Genomic DNA, 18,279 nt, shown 5'->3' on the forward strand with positions numbered 1-18,279 from the left:
GTATGGGCAAACGACGAGAGCTATGGTTCAATCGTATGAAATATGTGGAGGAAGACGAAAATTTGAACCTCCATTTGAAGCAGGATTTTCGGATGACAAGGCTTACTTTCCTAAAGATTGTTGAGTTGGTAAGACCACGGCTGGAAAAGCGAGACACGAATTTCAGGAAAGCTATTCCTATCGAAAAGCGAGTAGCCATTTCAATTTGAAGGCTTGCAACGGGAAATTCCTTTAGAACTGTTTCAAAAACATTTGCTGTCGGAAAATCAACTGCAGTATCCATCACTCGAGAATTGTTGAGAAATGCGACGCTTAGCAACAAATTTCATTAAGTTCCCTGCGAATAGAAGAGATACCGCACAAGCTATCGAACAGTTCAAGTTAGCTTATTCCTTTCAAATTTCACAAGCTATTGGAGCTATTGATGGTACTCATGTAAACATTGTGGCTCCTGCTGGCGAGGGAGAGGATGATTATTTTAGCCGTAAAAAACGTTATACAGTAAACACACAAGGTATTGTTGGTGCAAACCTCGTTTTCTATGATGTTGCAACAGGCTTTCCAGGAAGTTGTCACGACGCTCGAAATCTCAAAAATTCATCAATCTCTCATCGGGCTCAAAATGAGGAACTTTTAGTGAAGCCTATAGATATTGTGAATGAGACCGAAATACGACCGCTGATCCTTGGAGACAATGCATACCCTCTTTTTTCCTGGTTGCTTACACCGTTTCCATTTGGCCCAGCTCTAAAGAGACGTCAAAAGAAATTCAACAAAAGACTGTCTGGGGGGGAGAGTAAACGTAGAGAGAGCTTTTGGCATTCTAAAAGCGGCATTCTAAAAGCGCGTTGGAGATGTTTATTGAAAAGGGTTGATAATGAAATTGAAAATGTTTCATCTGTTATAATGAGGTGTTGTACCATTCATAATATATGTCAAATTAATAACGAGAGCTACATTGATCGAGATGGTGTATTGGAGCGTATTCTCCGTCAAGAGCGGGAGTCCAGACAAGATTATGACGCCAACCCGGACGGAAATACGATTCGAAGTGTTATTGTTGATTATGTAAACGAGTAGATATTTTTAGATGAATTTTTGTGTCAAAAGAAATTTGATTTATCATAATCGAAGATGTGAAATTCATTTAATGATTTTCCTTAACCACCTCTAATTTCAACAGATCCATTTCAGCGCTATTGAAAAGAAAATCTAAAATATAAGCACATCCAGGCTCAGCCAAGGTTAACGTGTTCTAATAAAGACATGTCTCACTCGTACCTTTTTTCGACAAAATTATGAAATCATAAAAAAAGTTAAAGCGATAAAAAAAATCAAGGAAAAAGTAACATCACCAAGTAACATCATCGCAAAAAATCAAAAATCATGAAGAAAAAGTAAAAAAATCTCGCAACTTTTTATCGAGTGATTTACCTCGCGGTAAGACCAGACCCTGGTGAGACATTAAAGTTTATATAAAACAAAATATATACGTTTTTATCATGCATGATTTCTTGTGACAAAACATTGTCTTAAAATTCAGTAAAAACTACTTATAAAACAAAAGAATAACAAAACATACTGCAACTATTTTACTGGATACTGTCCGTCAGAAAAAAAGTTCAATAAAGTTCTTATTTTGCCTCCTGAAATGACTTTTGCGAACTCTAAGAAAAATTTCCGTTCATTTTCTTTTTCTTTGGCATCAGCTTCCATTTGTTTTTCAAGAAGTGATTTTTGAAATTCTTGAAATTGTTTTTCGCTCTCTCTAAACATTGTCATTTGTTCTTTCTGTAAATCAATCAAATCTTCTTGAAATGTTTTTTTTCCTTTCTTTTTCGTTCTCTTTGGATTGTTTCTTGGCTTATACCTCTGCTTTAAGTTCCTCATAATATTCAAACGACTCGTCTAATCCGACATCACTCTTTCGTTTACGCTGTTGGTTGTTCAGAAGGCTCAGTTGTTACGTCATTGTCATCATCATCGGGCTCAGTATCGATAATTCCACCAGCTGCACCGGCAGGAGGTTCAGTTGTTTGGAATCCAATGAAGGGCTATGGCGTTTCAACATCATCATAAACAGCACCAACTGCACCAACTTCAGTGAATTCTGGCAGATTGACTTTCTTTTTCTGGCACAGAAGTTTGTCCAAATCGTCATAATATGGGCATGTATTCAAACCTTCACCAGTTTTGTTCTTGTTTTTATCCTTACATTTCACATATGTTTCTTCAATCCTACCAAATTTTCTTTTCACTTGCTCCAGACTTCTTTGACATCCGTGTTGGTTAACATTCTTCAATATTTGTGTCCATGTCTTATTACAGTTTTTCGATTTGAGTACATCAAAATTTTCTTTCCATGCACTGAACAATGCATTCGTCTGTTTAGGCGACCAATGTTCTCGTTTTGGCTTAGACTGTTCACCAGCAATTTCTGTTTTTTGTTGTTTTGCACCTTGTTGATGTTGTTGATCAGGAACTTGCAAAACTTGTTGCTGCTGGTGCTGTTTTGAATAGAAGGGTGGGTAGAATTGTGTTTGCATGTAGGGCGGGTAAAATCCAACAGGAAACCTCTCCATTTTATCTCTCCACTTCTTCTCTCAACACAGCTCTAGCGTCAAATAACACAGATCTTTTTCAACAACATCTCTCTCTCTCTCTTCAAAGTTTTTTTTTGTGTCGAAAATAAATGCCGATTGTGTGTAGAAAGTTCGGGAATCCTTTTATTTACTTAACAAGCCTTTTGTTAAGCAACTTGGATTTTGAAATAGCTATTATTTAAAAACTATTGTTTTCGGAGTTACGTTAAAACAAGGGTTGCCCATGGGCTCCCCTTATTTTACCGTAAAATTTCTATTGTTCTCACACAAGTTTGAATGAACATAGATCACGTGCAAACACCAGACACCAAAAATTCTCCCGTAATTTAGTAGTGGAAATTCCTGAGAGGGCATTTTTACAAAAGTAACCATGGTGATATGAGTTACGGAAAGTCAAATTTTCTGATGTGACCGCAACCTTTGGACCTACCCCGGTGGAGGTCCTATAAATTAACCTGTGTTCGTCCGTTAGTTCGTCCGTAAGTTTGTTACCAACTTTTCTCTAGATTGGCTCATTAGTTTTTCCTGATTTTTTGCACTATGATGCATAATGACGATACCTAAAATGTGGCGAAGCCCGATTTTCAAAAAACATTTTTTTCCGGCCCAGAATGCCGGAAATATGCCGGAAAAACTGTTTTTTTGGCATTTTCTCAAGATTTTCTCATTGTTTTTTTCTGATTTTTTGCTCAAAGATGCGTATTAACAATGTCCAAAACATGGCCGAGTTCGATTTTTTGAGAAAAAATTTTTCCCGGTTGAAAATGCCGGGAATCGCCGTGTTTGCAGATTTTCATTGGATTTTTTCCTTATATTCATTTCTATGTTTTTTACACAAAAACATTATTGATAAAAATGCTCACCCTGTCACCCCATCAACAATCAATGATGAATTTATTGCGTTATGCATTTTCGCTAAACGCTATATTTTCTGACTGATTTTCATTGTTCTCCTCGCATTGCTATCTAACTTTCATCATCAGGTAGGTCCATTCAGCATCTATCTAGTTGTTTTGTGAGTTTTGTCTTTATTATTTCCATTTTGAGTAGTTGAAGGTTTTATACTTCTTGACTATATATATATGTTTATCATTAAAGTTTTTTTGCAATTCATTGTTTCTCCACTATTACTATTCTTCTATCTTTATTTGGATTAGGTCTTTCTTTCACATACCACTATTTAAATTCCCTTTAACTTTTTGCTAAATTACCCTCTGTTTCGGAATGATTAAAAAATAAAAAATACCAAAAAAATCGTAAATACACACAATTAACAAAAATATTCTTAACTTTTTTCGTTTTTATCAGTTTGAGTTATTTATATATCAATATTTTTCTTTTTCTAAAATGACAGATATTACATATCTTCACTATATATATATAATCTTATACAGTGACTCAAGTAATTGTCAATCAGAATGGTAAAGGTTTCATTAACACCTAGATCTTGTCTTAGGAATATAAAATCATAATTTTTGTCAAAAATATTGAATTTTTTTTTTAATTTTCGTGTGTTAATTTGGTGGAACCTGAGAAAGCATATCATCTGCAACATCATATCATTGATCATTTATCATCTTCACAAGCCTGTCAGCCTGTCAGCGAGATGAAGTTCATTCGTGCAAGAAGATGCTCTATTTTGACTCGTACCGATGGTCCAGGTCAACATTGTCAAAGTCTTAGTGTAGTCACAAGATCGCTGGAAGCTAAGAAACGAAAAATTGCAACTACTCACTCATGCAGCACCAAGAGCTCCCCTTTCAGTCATCTCAGCTGAGAGACTAGCTTTAACAGTGAAACAAAACAGGGAGGTTATCCGATCATTGATTTCGCAAAATGAAAAGCTTACTGCTCAACTACAAGCTTCGATATGTTCTAGATCTGTTCCAGTCCAGAAAGATTTGAGCGACGACCTGGTTGATATCTTTGAAGGTTAGTGTCATGCAAAAATCCTAATAATTGTATCAACTTCATCGAGTGGTTTGTTAAAGCTATTTTCTTATTTTTGGACTTTTTTCTTTTTAACAAAAGAACTTATTAATGAGTTATATATTTTATTAAGGCTTGAGTCAAGATATAACTTTTGATGGTGAGACTAAAAAGTATTTGATCAATAATTTTGAATCATTGTTTACTTATATGTAGGAATTCCTGAGGACAAGGTGCCCTCTTCATGTGCCTCTTTTGGACTGAAGAGCAAAAGTATCTACGTACCGACAAGAATCATCAATTGAGATACCACCCAGATATCATCAAATTTTGCCTATCAATCTCAGCCAAATCATCTGCTGCATATGACCAACTAAGGTTGAATAGTAAAGATGGCTCAGGGATCTTGGTTCTCCCTTCCCAAAGAACACTCCGTAATTACCGGAATCATATCAAACCTCAACAAGGATTTGATCCTAAAATTGTTGCTGACTTAAGTTAGAGAACAGAAAAAATTTTCAGAACCCGAAAAATTTGTATCTGTTGTTATTGACTAGATGAAGGTTCAAGAAGATCTGGTTTGGGATGGCAGCACTGGAAAGCGTATTTGTTTTCTCGACCTTGGAGACACTGCTATCAATGAAAGCACTATATCAGATGAAACAAAACTTGCAACCCATGTCATGGTGTTCCTTGTGAAAAGTGTCATGAATCCACTCTCGTTTAGCTTTGCAACCTTTGCAACCGATACCGCTTAATCCACCCAAATCCATTCTTTGTTTTGGAATTGTGTAAGCATACTGGAAATATTATGTCAGCTTAAAGTGATTGCAACAGTTACTGATGGAGCTTCAACCAATCGTCGATTTGCTAAAATGAACAGGGTAAGTTGCAGAGAAACAGCTTTAAAAAACTCATTTTGAAAACTAGTCCTCTATTTTAGTAAGTTTACTTGGTACTATTAGACAGCTACATTATTCTGAAAAATCACAAATTGAAATTTAACACACATTTTATGCACTAGCAAAACTTTTTTAAACCCAAACTTTTATTATTTTAGGATCAAGATGATGTCAAGGGTAGTGAAGTCGTTTATCGTACCATCAATGTATATGCACCCGAACGATATATTTACTTCTTTGCAGCTGCTCCTCGCTTAATAAAGATGTCACGTAATTGTTTGTGGAAATCAGGTCAAGATGGGTCAGCAAGATTTATGTGGAACAATGGTAAGTACTGATAATACTAATGAGGATATTTTATGATAAGTTGACCTTTCACGGCGGCAAATTCTCTTTCGACTTCTCCCATCGTGACGTCACTCCCGCGGCAATTCTTGAAAACAAAATGGTAGACAGGAGAGATTTTGGCTGTTAAAAGAAGAACAAGACTTTCCATTTCTCAGCTCAAAATTCGTTAATTTTATCTTTATTTTGTGCTCATTTTGACTTTTTTGTGTAGATATAAAATGTTTTAGAACATATCAGTACTTTTTTGAAGCAGAACTGCTTGTTTAATTTCACTTGTGCTGAAAAAGAGTCTGACATGCTGGTTAATGTCGAATAGTCATAAACGTAATCAACAAAAAAACAATTCAATGGTAACCATGTAAACAATGAGTTGAATTTATAGAATTTAGTAGTTCGTCTTCTTTATGGAGAAGTAGAAACTTTCTACTCAAAATACTCGTACTTTTGACTTTGGTTACAGAATGCGAATTTTTATGGCAGTGTTTTAAAAAAGTGTGAAATTCAAATCAAAATTTAATGCTTTTTCTACTTCTGGTCAAAATTTCAGCCAGAAAGGTAGGGTAGAAAGTATATTTTAAATACCACTTTTGATTTGAGGTAGGTAAAATTTTACATGTCGGCCATTTTTCCTTGTTTACAAATTTCTCCCACTGCGATTCGAGATCAATTCGGATAATTGAAATTCAAAATGGCGGATATATTTTTCACAGTTCAAAGCACTGAAATTGGTTTCTACATGGAATCTGGGTGGGAGGTTTGTTTATTGTCTTTCTACAAACCTCACTAACTAGCTAGATAGGCAGGAAGCTCAGATGTCAGAGGGATTTTAATAGCTTTGTTCCTAACTATAGTCACATCAAATCGGAATTTTTTAAATATAGAGACAGGAAAGATAGGTAGCTATTGTAGATTTTTTAAAAGTTATACCTGATGAGAGGCCCCCACCGGTGGGTGTACGTATGGTGGTATTTTGGGTTACATCGAAAACACTGTACAAACCCACCGTACAAAATCCCATCGTACACGGAAATTACCACCGTACAATGTACTGTGGGTGTGCGATCGCCTAATCAACTACCCACCGTACAATGTACGGTGGTAATTTCCGTGTAGGGTGGTTTAGGCTCAATCCCCCGTACACCCACTGGACTGTCAGGGTCGTGATGAGGGGTGCGTGCCGCTGCTGGTGGCTGGGGGCTTTCTGAGGGGGACTCCAGGTCCAGCTGACTCCTCAAGCATTAAAATAATGACATGAAAAAATTTGTTGAGATTGTCGTTCGGCTGCGCTAACAGTTGTTCTTTGATTCATGTTTTACTATATAATATACCCTTGCTTTGTCATGAAAAATTTGAACGAACAACATTAGCAATCCAACCATTGGAACTAAGTATATGAAATCAAACTGAACAGCAGAACCTATCATAAATTCCAAGAGTCCTTAAGCAACAGACTACCTATCTAATAGATCTTTTTCAGAACACGATGTTATGTTAATTAAAAACTCTAGCATCAAAACAATGACAAGAAAAATTTTAGTACACACTTTTACTAAGCATTCATTTGTTATTATTTGAATGCTGGAGTATTTAAATATTCAACATAACATCGCGTTCTGCAGGCAAACGTGACGATCTATTGAATAACAAATTACTACAACATACATGACAACCTTTTCCTTAACAGTATTCGGGAACAAAAGTGTTTTTGGTATATAAACAATGGGAGTCACAGGCACCAGTATTAAGCCAGTACTACCTCCATTAAGCGCCTCCCTCTATTAAGTGTTGCCCTCTAATAAGCGCCGCGCCTAATAAATTTTGAGTTTTGAAATAAGCGCCCCCTCCAATAAGCACCTTTAAATATGGCGTTTATTAGAAAATTAAGGAAAAACAAGAATTGTTATTGTTTTATATCTTAGTAAAAGAAGAAAAAACATCACAGATCGGTTAATTCTGCCTTGTACATTACTAAACTCTGATAGAAACCTTTAACTTTCATAGAAAGAATATCAACCAATGAATCGAAACTTGGAAACTCAAATTTCAAAAGAGCGCTGCCCTCTAATAAGCGCCACACCTAAAAACAGGAAAATTAAATAAGCGGTGCTTATGAGGAAATACAGTAGCCAAATTTAATTGAATGCAATTGAATCTCAATCAAATCTAAAAATTGCAATATATAATATTCAATCCCGTTCAGAAGTAAAACTCCAATCTGTCAAGGTTGTGTTGGACTTTCAATCGTTGATTCTGTTGTTGCCTTAAAACAGGTTTTTGAATTATATATTTGTATAAATAATTATTTTTGGTTGAAATATCTCTCAAAACCGCAAAATTCAAAACTGGTGGCAAACACTGCTTTCAGATGTTCCTGTGTGTAATAAAATTTGCACTTTTTTTCAATAGATTTTAGTATTATGTTACGTGAAAAATGGATATGATAGATTGTGAAAAAAAACTTGCAGATGATGTTTTAGGAGTACTAAACCTGGTTGTGGGAACTGTTTGTCTCCGTGAAGATCACGAGATTTTATCAACAAAAGATCGGGAAAGTTCTCAAAATGAAAAGTAAGTATTTGGTAAACTTTGCAAGTGAGAATAATGTATGTACCTCTTTAGCCTCTAATTGTCCTCTGTCATATGCCGGAGGCTTTGTAACATAATGACAAGACAAGCAGATCGGGAATTGTAACGGTGACATTATTTTTTAAACATGATACCTCTTACCATTCCTTGAATCAACTGTGCAGGCTAATTAGCTAGGCATTGTGATTAACACAACATCCTTGGGGTTCCTCTTGGCATTATTAATACTTATCTTTTAATAGAATCAAAAAGATTAAGACATGTTCGATAATAAAAGTCTATATGTAACTTATTTTTAGATTGTGTTCCAAAAGTCGAAAATGCGCAAAATTATTTCATCATAGTGGTAGATGCAACTCAAAACGTAATTACCATTCTTACTGAATGGGAACCAAGAAAATTAAAATCAAAGAAAGAAATGAAATTCAGATGTGTGTCGATATATTGAAAAAGAATGCTGTGGTTTAGGAAGACAAGAATATGTCAGCCTCAGACTTGATTACTTTCGTTTTAAAATGTTCTAGGAACTATTCTCTGTCTGCTTTGAATTTTAAGATATCATTCAACATGATGTCAAAAACATGTATGTCTCCATCTTTTGGTCCAATTTGAAAGCTATTTAACCCATTTCTAATTTCTTTGGGATAACACTCGTCATTCAGCAATGCATCTTTGGCTTCCTTCATGCATTTTCTGATGTCCAGAGGATGAAGCTTTTTGGCTGCATCTGCTCTATCTTGCTTCTCAGCTTCCACCTTTTCGATAGCAACAATATCTTCGTGTTTTGCTTGACGGTGTCTTCTTATGCCTTCTTTGGTCTTGCAAATGTTTTCACAAACATCACATTTGAACGACTGTTGTTTTACATTTTCAGTTAGCTGAAAAAATTAAGAAATACAAGGTTCAGAATTTGATATAATATTAGGAAGAAAAAGAGTAAAAAACAATGAATATGAAAAAATATCCAAAAATTTGTTGTAACTTTTTATTTAGAAAGGGTCACTTGGCATCTATACCCTAATTAGTACCAATTTAAAACAATTTGGATTATCACCACATGCCAAGAGGTGGATTCGAACCACTAAACTAGATAAAAAGGCAAAAAAAATGTTCAATTATCTGATACCAAACCACCAATGAAAAAATTTAAAATACTATTTTGACAATTTATCCCTTTTATTTCATACCTCAGATTCCATTGAATTAATTTCTTTTATTATTTCCTCGTTTTGGTCAAAAAAGAGTGAGTCAAGTAGATCCAAAACGGTTTCAGAGTCAACAATGTCACTGGACGAAGAGGATTTGCGCATGCCATTTTTATAATTTTATTAATATAATGTTTAATTTAATCACCAACACATACTTTTGATTTTACAGCTAAAAGAAAAGAAAGAAATGAACAGTGTTCAGTAAAACACATCTAGGTGCTGAAAGACTGCTGTCAGACTATGTCTCCTCGTGTATGCATACATGCATATATGTATGCATATGGAAATCGCAGAGTGTTAAAGTTTCTGTATCCTTTTGTATTCCTCCAAAGAGAATATAAATAATAGCTCAGAGTAGCCCCAGAACATAAATCTACAAAATATTTAAAAAAATTAACCAGAACTTCGAACATATATCAAGTTACAATAAAAAAGAAAGACAGATACTCAAAAACTGTATGACTTTCCCTCTGAAAATTTCCGCCATCTTGTTTGTTTATGACTGTTCGGAAGTCTGGGACCGAATATTTCAGCATCGGGGCCGGAGAACAATAGCGCTATTGTTCGCTTCCTAACTATGGAATTCTCTTATAACTATGGTTTTAGAGACATGAAAGTCAACCGTGGCAAAAATGGCTTTTTAATGAATTCTGTCTCTTGGTTAAACCATTTGTGGATATAAGGTTATGGCTGCACTAAAATAGTTAAAGGTTCTCTATCAACTAAAAGCAAAAGCTTTTCCAATTACTTTCTGAACGCTTTTACGTCAAACAGATGGCTCGACCTATTCCCCTAACAAAATAAGCACTGCTTTAAAAAGATTAGATCTTCTGTAAATATAAAAGAGCTATATATCTTTTGATAGAGAAGTTTTTAGAGAAAAATGTTTTCAGAGGTCATTCCTTGGTATGTGATGTGATTTAGGCATTTTCTAAAAAATGTTTAGTTCCCCTTTAACTATTTCTCCTCAAAACTTGAAAGATACAAAGAAATATGAACACAAAATCAATTTACTTTTGGATTTATTTTGCTTGCATTAACTCGAGAAGAAAAAAGAAATAGCGAAATAATAGGTTCCAGTAGTATTTTCCCAGGCTTTTTTTTGGATACGTTAAATCTCTTCCAATGACAGTATTGGATGTAAGTGTTTCTACTAGTATTTGATGACCATCTACCGTGTTTGGAAATCATACGGTCTGTCACGCCGTTATTTGCGGCCTCTGTTGCACCTTCAGAACGAAGCGAATGTAACCCGTAGTCCTTTGTATTTCCGACGATGTTAGAAAGATGTAATTTGAACGACTCCCTTGCGGTGGTGTAAGAAATTTTCAAATGACCATGGGCTGAATGGCCTACTTTACATTTAAAAAGCCTGCAGAAAATAAAATCTTCTGGTTTTTATAATTTAGAATGGTGCAGATAATTCTTAAACCAGTAGAATGGGCAATAAAGCGAAAGTATTTCACTAATAAATACTGTTCCGCCTTCTCTTACTTGGTCGGTTTTGGAAAAAGGTAAGAAAATTTTTACTCCGCCGTCACATAAGTTAATATCCTTGATTCGCATTTCACTTATTCTGAAAAAAAACACAAAATCCCAGAACAGTTATTAATATGAATCTCATATCCATCAGGCTGTTGTGCGATATTCGTCTACGATGGCTTTGAGCAGATCAGAGGTGATTGGTTCTTTTCTGTTCTGTTTGGCGACAGGGTTTCTCGCCGCAATAAGCCGTTTGCTTCCCTCGAAGGCTAGTTTCACTAAGGTATTATCGGTAGGAGAATGAAACTCGGAATTTCGATGGCCCCATCTGATTCCCATAACCGCAGCTGTTATTGCTTCTTCGGTCGCATTCGAACTTGTCAGATCGTTGAGTTAAACCGCTACAAAAAAGGGGTCTGCAGGACAATAGGACACTTCGCTAAATTGGGAAACCCATTCTCTCCATTTTTGCCAAGCGGCGGGTTTGTACTTGCGTAAGGTAGAATTAGCGTAGGCTACATTGAGGAGTTCCGGTAGGGTACCTGCCTTTTCCTTTAATGAAGGGTCTTTTATTCCTTGTATTCTTTGATCGAGAAGGAGGTGGGCGTCATCTTCATGAAAGAAAAAATTAAATAATATAAATAACTCTCATACCTTTTGTGGTGGTATATGCAACAGAGCAGTGATACCACGGACCTTCAACAGTCGATATTTGCAACAGAGCATTGATATCTTAAAGAGGCATTGCATTAAAGCATTGATACCACACGTTGATATATGCAACAGAGCATTGATATCCTTTCAAATGACATTGCAACCGGTAGTAAGATTTTGCAACAAAGCAAATAATCATTCGTTGTCATTTATCATTTTTGCCTAAAAAAATAGATTAGGGTTAAATTGTAAGAAACGTCTAATTTCCACTGAAGCAAGAATGTTCAAGTCAGATAATGATCTAAATATATCTCATCTTTCTTTCGTCTCTCTCATCTGAATTGAAGGACCAAAAACGGTGGAAGTAACCATTTGAATTTATTAGTTGAAATTCTTTTTCATCAGAAGTAGTTAATGGCCAGAAATAAGTGGATGGCTATGGTGGCCGAGGAATGCCAGTTGAGTTTTTTACGGATTTTCGGATATTTTATCGTTTTTTATTTTTTTTATTTTTTTTATATTTTTATTTTCATTTTTTTATTTTTTTATATTTTTTTTTTCATTTTTTTATTTTTTTTTATTTTTATTTTCATTTTTTTTTTTTTTTATTTTCATTTTTTTATTTTTTTGTTTATATTTTCATTTTTTTATTTTTTTTTATTTTTTATTTTCATTTTTTTATTTTTTTTTCTTCGTTTTTTATATTTTCTTCTTTATCTATTTCTATTTTTGTCATTTTTATTTTGTTTTAAAATAAAATTGAAATCGCTGGCATCGGTCGTCCAACACGTAGCCGAGGCGTGCCATCAAATTTTCGGCTGCCGTCAATAAGGAACATGAAAAGAGCTGGGCACGAGTAATGGTAACGCGGGAAACCTGAACGCGCCAAAACCGACCACACACACAGGCAGGCGCAAAGTCAATGCTTGTTCGAAAAGGCTTTCAGTTTAGTTCAGTTAGTGATTGCTGGATTGGTTGTTGGTTTTACAGAACAATTTTTATAATGGTAAATAAAATACAGTTGAGCTAGAAGTTGACAGTCTGAGAATCTCGTGCATCATACATGGGATCCTCTCCCTGTCCTGTCTCCCATCCCTCCCCCAGCCCAGGCGGCAGGCCAGGCAGGAGAAGAATCAATTATTCTGATCAAGATTTTGCCTCTGTCCTTCAAAATTAGATCCGTCATCCGTCTGCCCTCAAGATCTCAATAATTTCTGTCATAAGATTAGGACATGTTCATCAAAACACACTACTAAATTAAGTACTGAAATTATTGATAAAAACTACTTTTTCCAATAAAAAGATTTTTATTGACCTGGTAAGTATAAAAATTTGTCAGGTTGTTAATTAACGTCTTAGAATACCCTATTTTCTTTTGCGGAATAAATAGACATCTAGAACAAGAGATATGATAAAAAGTACACTTGTGTACTGATTACCCTGATACTCCTTTTCTAGACCTTCATTCAATTATTTTTTATGTGTATACAATAAATGGATGGTTTGAGAAGGTGAAACTTCGGTCAAACAAGAAAAGTAACAAAAATTCATCAAGAAAATGAATAACAAGTACACACCACCAAAAGTGTACTTTTTACCCATTTTTTAAAATGATATATTGATAATTTTTAGTGTATCTAATGACTAATACCCTCCCACTCTATACAATCGATAACTTTTTCCAATCGATAGATTGGATATCGATTGCTTCCGATAATTAACAGGTAATCGAGCCTTCTTTAAAATCCTGCTAATCGATTGGTAATCTAATCGATTGTTGATCGATTGATAACAATCATTGAATCTAATCGATTGTTGATCGATTGATAACAATCATTGATTGGGGTGGGGATCGATTGTTAATCTGTTCTACAGTGTAATCGATAGCCAATCGATCATTTACAAGCCAATCGATGACCAATCCGAATCGATCAGCAATCGATAACGATAGGTAATTTACCAATTGCCTATCGATTATCAGAACCAATTGATATCCAATCCATTGATTGGTCATCGATTGGAAAGAGTTATCGTTTGTTTCGAATGGGGGAGTCTGGATAAGAGGGGGAGGGGTGACCTTGGCTTATTTTTGGTTGTTTTTTCTTTTCTTATGGGGCGTTAGACACTTCGGCGAATGTGTTGTTTAAAAAGCCCTTTCAGTGTCATATTTGTAACATTTGAATGATTCGATTAATTTCATTATTACATTTGGAAATGAACATTGTGTGCTGAGTACGATTTCTCGTTCAATTTTGGTTCAATAGTACTTAAAACTAAACTGGGAAGGTGTTATTAGTTAGGGGGGTTGGTATTTTAGGTAAAATTGCTACACAGAGAAGGTGTTACTAAATGGGAATGGGTGGTTTTTTGCCAATAAAAACAAGGATGCCCTAAAATTTAGCTACAAATTAAATCTACTACTTAAATCAAGAAATTTCTTTGCGTGGCAGGGTATTTTCGAAGCACTTTTCCTTACCACCGCACCGTTTTGGTCTGAAAAATTGAGTTTCAATGCAGTGGTATTTAAATGTCGCCCACCATGGTTGGGCGGCGAAGAAAATTTTTGCCCTCTAAAGGTCCTAAATAGGTATTCTCATGCATCTTTAATAGCCTAAAAATTCTAACTTGATTATGAAATAACCTTTACTTGAAATGTCTTGTACCATTTGCATTATTTACCACCTTTCACATTTTTTTCACAAAATTGAGTTTCAAAACTCAATTTGAAATTGAGTTTTTGCCACCGAATAACGGTGGTAAAAAAGTGCTTGAAAAATATCCTGCTTGGTAAGAAGGGGGTTGGAATATAAAATGTCCTAGTTGGAAAAAATAATGCAAAAGGTAATTTGTAAAACTTTTTCCAGAAAATTGGTTTAGTAGGCATGCCCCCTGTAACCGATTCAACAGTACCTACGAACTGGTTAAAGGACAGTTGTTGAGGGTGGTAAAAAGCAATAAATCCAAATGAAGACCACACAGCATAGAAAATTTTTAATGAAGAATAATTTTTGTCTTTATTGTTATTATGCATAATTTTACTTCCCATTTTTCTGCAAAATCAAGCAATTTGTGCTTTTTTAGTTTGCATTTTACCCACAACAATTGTATTTACCTGATTCGACTATATGCAGAAAATAAACAGTTTTAAACTTCTGAAATACTTTAACTAGTACTAGACATTATGCCCTCTTGCACCTGGAAAGAAGATCTTGTTTTAAAAAGTCAACTTGAGACTTATGTACGTCAAAACTTCAAGAAAGATGAAATTTTGGACTTTATCAACAGGGATTTTTCTCATCATTTTTCTGGAGGTCCATCAAGCTTTCGGACATTAGGAAGAATGCTCAACCATTTTGGAATAAAGTTCATTGATAACCACTGTCCTCTTGAGGATGTTCGTTATGCTGTTGAGGCTGAACTAAAAGGTGCTGGAAAAAATTTGGGTTACCGTGCCATGACTCAGAAAGTGAGACAAAAACATAAACTAAATGTTCCCAGAGATTTAGTCTATGCAGTCATGGTAGAAAAGGATTATGACAATGTTAAACAAAGAGGCCTAGGAAATAAGAAAAGAAAAAGAACAAATCACTTTCATACAAATGGTGTCAACTACTTTTATTCAATTGACGGTCACGACAAAATGATGGGGTACCAAAATTCAACATTCCCCATTGCTATCTACGGAATGCTTGAACAAGCAAGCAGAAAGATTGTGTTTTTGAAATGCTGGACCACAAACAGCAATCCAGATATTATTGGAAGCTGGTACATGGAGCTATTGGAATCAAGTAAAATTTTACCACAAAACATACGTATCGATAGAGGCACAGAAACTGGAAATCTATCAACAATACATGCATATTTGAGGTCGAAACAAGGAGATCTGGTTGATCCTATGGATTCTGTTGTATATGGACCATCAACAGCGAACCAGGTAGATTTTAAAGAAAATTTGTTTCTTTAGGGAATAGTACATTGACAGGCAGTGAAATGGTTGGAATCTTATTTATTTTAAATAGCAAAAGCTCTATATGGAAAACTTTTTGATTGATTGACTAATTTATTTCCCAATACTTTCACCTCCGATTTTGATTCCAGCATAGGAAGGCCACTTTTGGCTCATGTAGGTTTTGAGAACCCCCCCCCCTTTTATTAGGTACCGAAGAGTAAGTTTGAACCAATATAACTGAAATATCAGCATGAATATAAACAATGATCAATGTTACCAACTATTACCTTAAGCTAAGGGAATAAATTAATGCGAGAATAAATTAACACGGAATTTATTAATGCGAGCGACCCCCCAAATTTTTATGTTTTGCGGAATAAATTAATGCAAATAGGCCCATTTTAGGGATTTTGTGGAATTAATTAATGCAAAATACCCTTTTAAATTTGGTGAAAATCGCCCAAAATTTTGGCGAAAATCTCTCAAAGGGTCCCAAAAATGTCAAAATTCTTCTCTCAAAAAACAATGCGGAACTTATTAATGTGAACGGCCAAAATTCTCAAGTTTTGTGGAATTTAATTTTGCGAAAAAGGGCTAAATTCGCATTAATTAATTCTGCATTAATTTATTCCACATTAATTTTTTCTCGCATTAATTCATTCCCTTAAGCAGCCTTAAGGTAATCATAGTTCGCACCCCCCCTTTATAAATAGCCATCTTCTGAAAATTTCAGAAAGGGGGGTTATAGAATTTTCTGTAGAAAGGGGGAAGTTTTCAAAAAGGGGGAGGTTCTACTAGAAAGGGGGGTTAACACATTAACAAAGTTTTTGAACCCATCTTTCTAAATTTCTAGTTTTCCAGTCTTAGACCGGGTTAAAATCCTAAAAATTTTCTTACTCGCTTCGCTCGCAATTTACTTTAAACAATTTAGTGAAGGGAATGTTGAGAATATATGCAAGTGCACCTCTTAAAAGAGTGAATGAATATGCTATCATTTTAGTTACTAATGGATGGTGAATAATACCTTGAAAGGGGTAAAATTTTGTTGACATCGCAATTTTGAAAGGGGGTAGAAAGGGTAGAGGGTTGCTCTAGACTGGGGGTAGTGACCCCCTTCCAAACTATGTTAATCCAACACCCATGGATATTACATATACACCTTTTTTACTTAAGCATTTTGGCTGAGGCTCAGGTTATGCTTACAAAATCTATTGTTCCAAACCATAGAGCTATATTGTTTCGAAGACCATTTCTGATCCTTAGTATGCTTTATGCTTATTATAAGAAGAAAAAGGTGTACATGACTTTTTATATTATTTTTAGATTGAACGCTGGTGGAGGGAGCTTCACGAGAGACTGGAAAAAGGGATCAAATTAGATCTTGTTCAACTCCTTAATGAAAATAGCTACAATCCACATTCACAAATTGACAGGTAAGAAATAGAATGTGCCTTTGTTTTACAAGGTTAAGAATTTACCTAAGAATTTAACTTCTACTTCAAATTAGGACTGAAAAATTTTATGTCAGATATCATAGTTTCTTTCCCTTCTATGTTTAGGGGGCTTTCATTCCTTTGCATGATATTTTGAGGACTATTATGTGCTCCAGTATATATAGGGGGGCTTCCAAAAATCCGGTATTGACCGGTATTCCGGTATTAGACGGAAAAATGACCGGTATTCCGGTACTGAAAGGCCAAATTTCCGGTATTCGGTACTCGTCAGAACATTTTGGCCGGTATTTGCAAAATTTTTGACCGGTATGTCGGTATTTCATGAAAAAATTACTGGTAATCCGGTATTTCGTACCCTCGGAAGCCCCCCACTATATAGGTCAAATCATTGTAAATTTTTAAAGTATTGAATTGGTAAAGAGGTGGCTAATACAATTTTGGTTTGAATAAAATCTTTGGTTTTGGTTTTGGATGAAAATTTTTAACTGTTTTTTTTACCTATAGGAATATCTTAGCTTTCATTTGTATTCCAATGGTTCAAAGGGAATTAGACGAGTTTAGAACTATTGTCTGGAATTCTCATCGAATAAGAAAGCAGAGGCAAACACTTCTTCCCGATGGAATTCCTGATCACATCTATGAATTTCCAGAGAAATATGATCTTGCTGAATGTGGTATGGTATACTCCCTATTAAGTGGACAATTAATCAAGTAAACATAATACTGTCTTTCGTTGTCTATAATGTCTGACTCTTTTAATTAAAGTTATCATGTTGGATCCTCTTCGTTCATAAACAAAATTTTAAAGAAGACTGTATTTCTTTCTCCAGGAATTCAATTGAATCAAGAAATGATTGAAGATGTCAAGTTTCAGTCAGGAATTGATGGGAATGTGCCCCACTTTTTGTCTTCAGATTTCAAAGAGAAATGTGAATCAATCATCCCTCACCCTGAGGAAATTCCGCTACACTGTTTAAAAGTTGCATATCTGCACCTGAAAGATCAAATCTCTCATTAATAACATTTATTAAAAATATTATTGTGATGACGTGAACATATTTCTAAGTTTGATATTTCTTTTTTAAATGATTTTGGATCTGAAAAATACATTAAAAACATATAAAAATAAGTACTACATGAAATAATATTATTCTATTATTCGTA

General features: G+C 34.8%; 1 protein-coding gene across 1 annotated transcript; it reads left to right on the forward strand.

Annotated features, from left to right (window-relative positions):
• The first annotated feature begins 303 nt into the window (after positions 1-303).
• Positions 304-1,080, forward strand: LOC136801615 (uncharacterized). Its single transcript, XM_067058259.1, has one exon. The coding sequence runs from the start codon at positions 304-306 to the stop codon at positions 1,078-1,080; it is 777 nt and encodes a 258-aa protein (XP_066914360.1).
• The last annotated feature ends 17,199 nt before the right edge of the window (positions 1,081-18,279 follow it).

The sequence above is a fragment of the Clytia hemisphaerica genome, unplaced genomic scaffold (assembly GCF_902728285.1).
Source record: "Clytia hemisphaerica strain Z4C2 unplaced genomic scaffold, Clytia hemisphaerica genome assembly, whole genome shotgun sequence".
Taxonomy (NCBI): Eukaryota; Metazoa; Cnidaria; class Hydrozoa; order Leptothecata; family Clytiidae; genus Clytia; species Clytia hemisphaerica.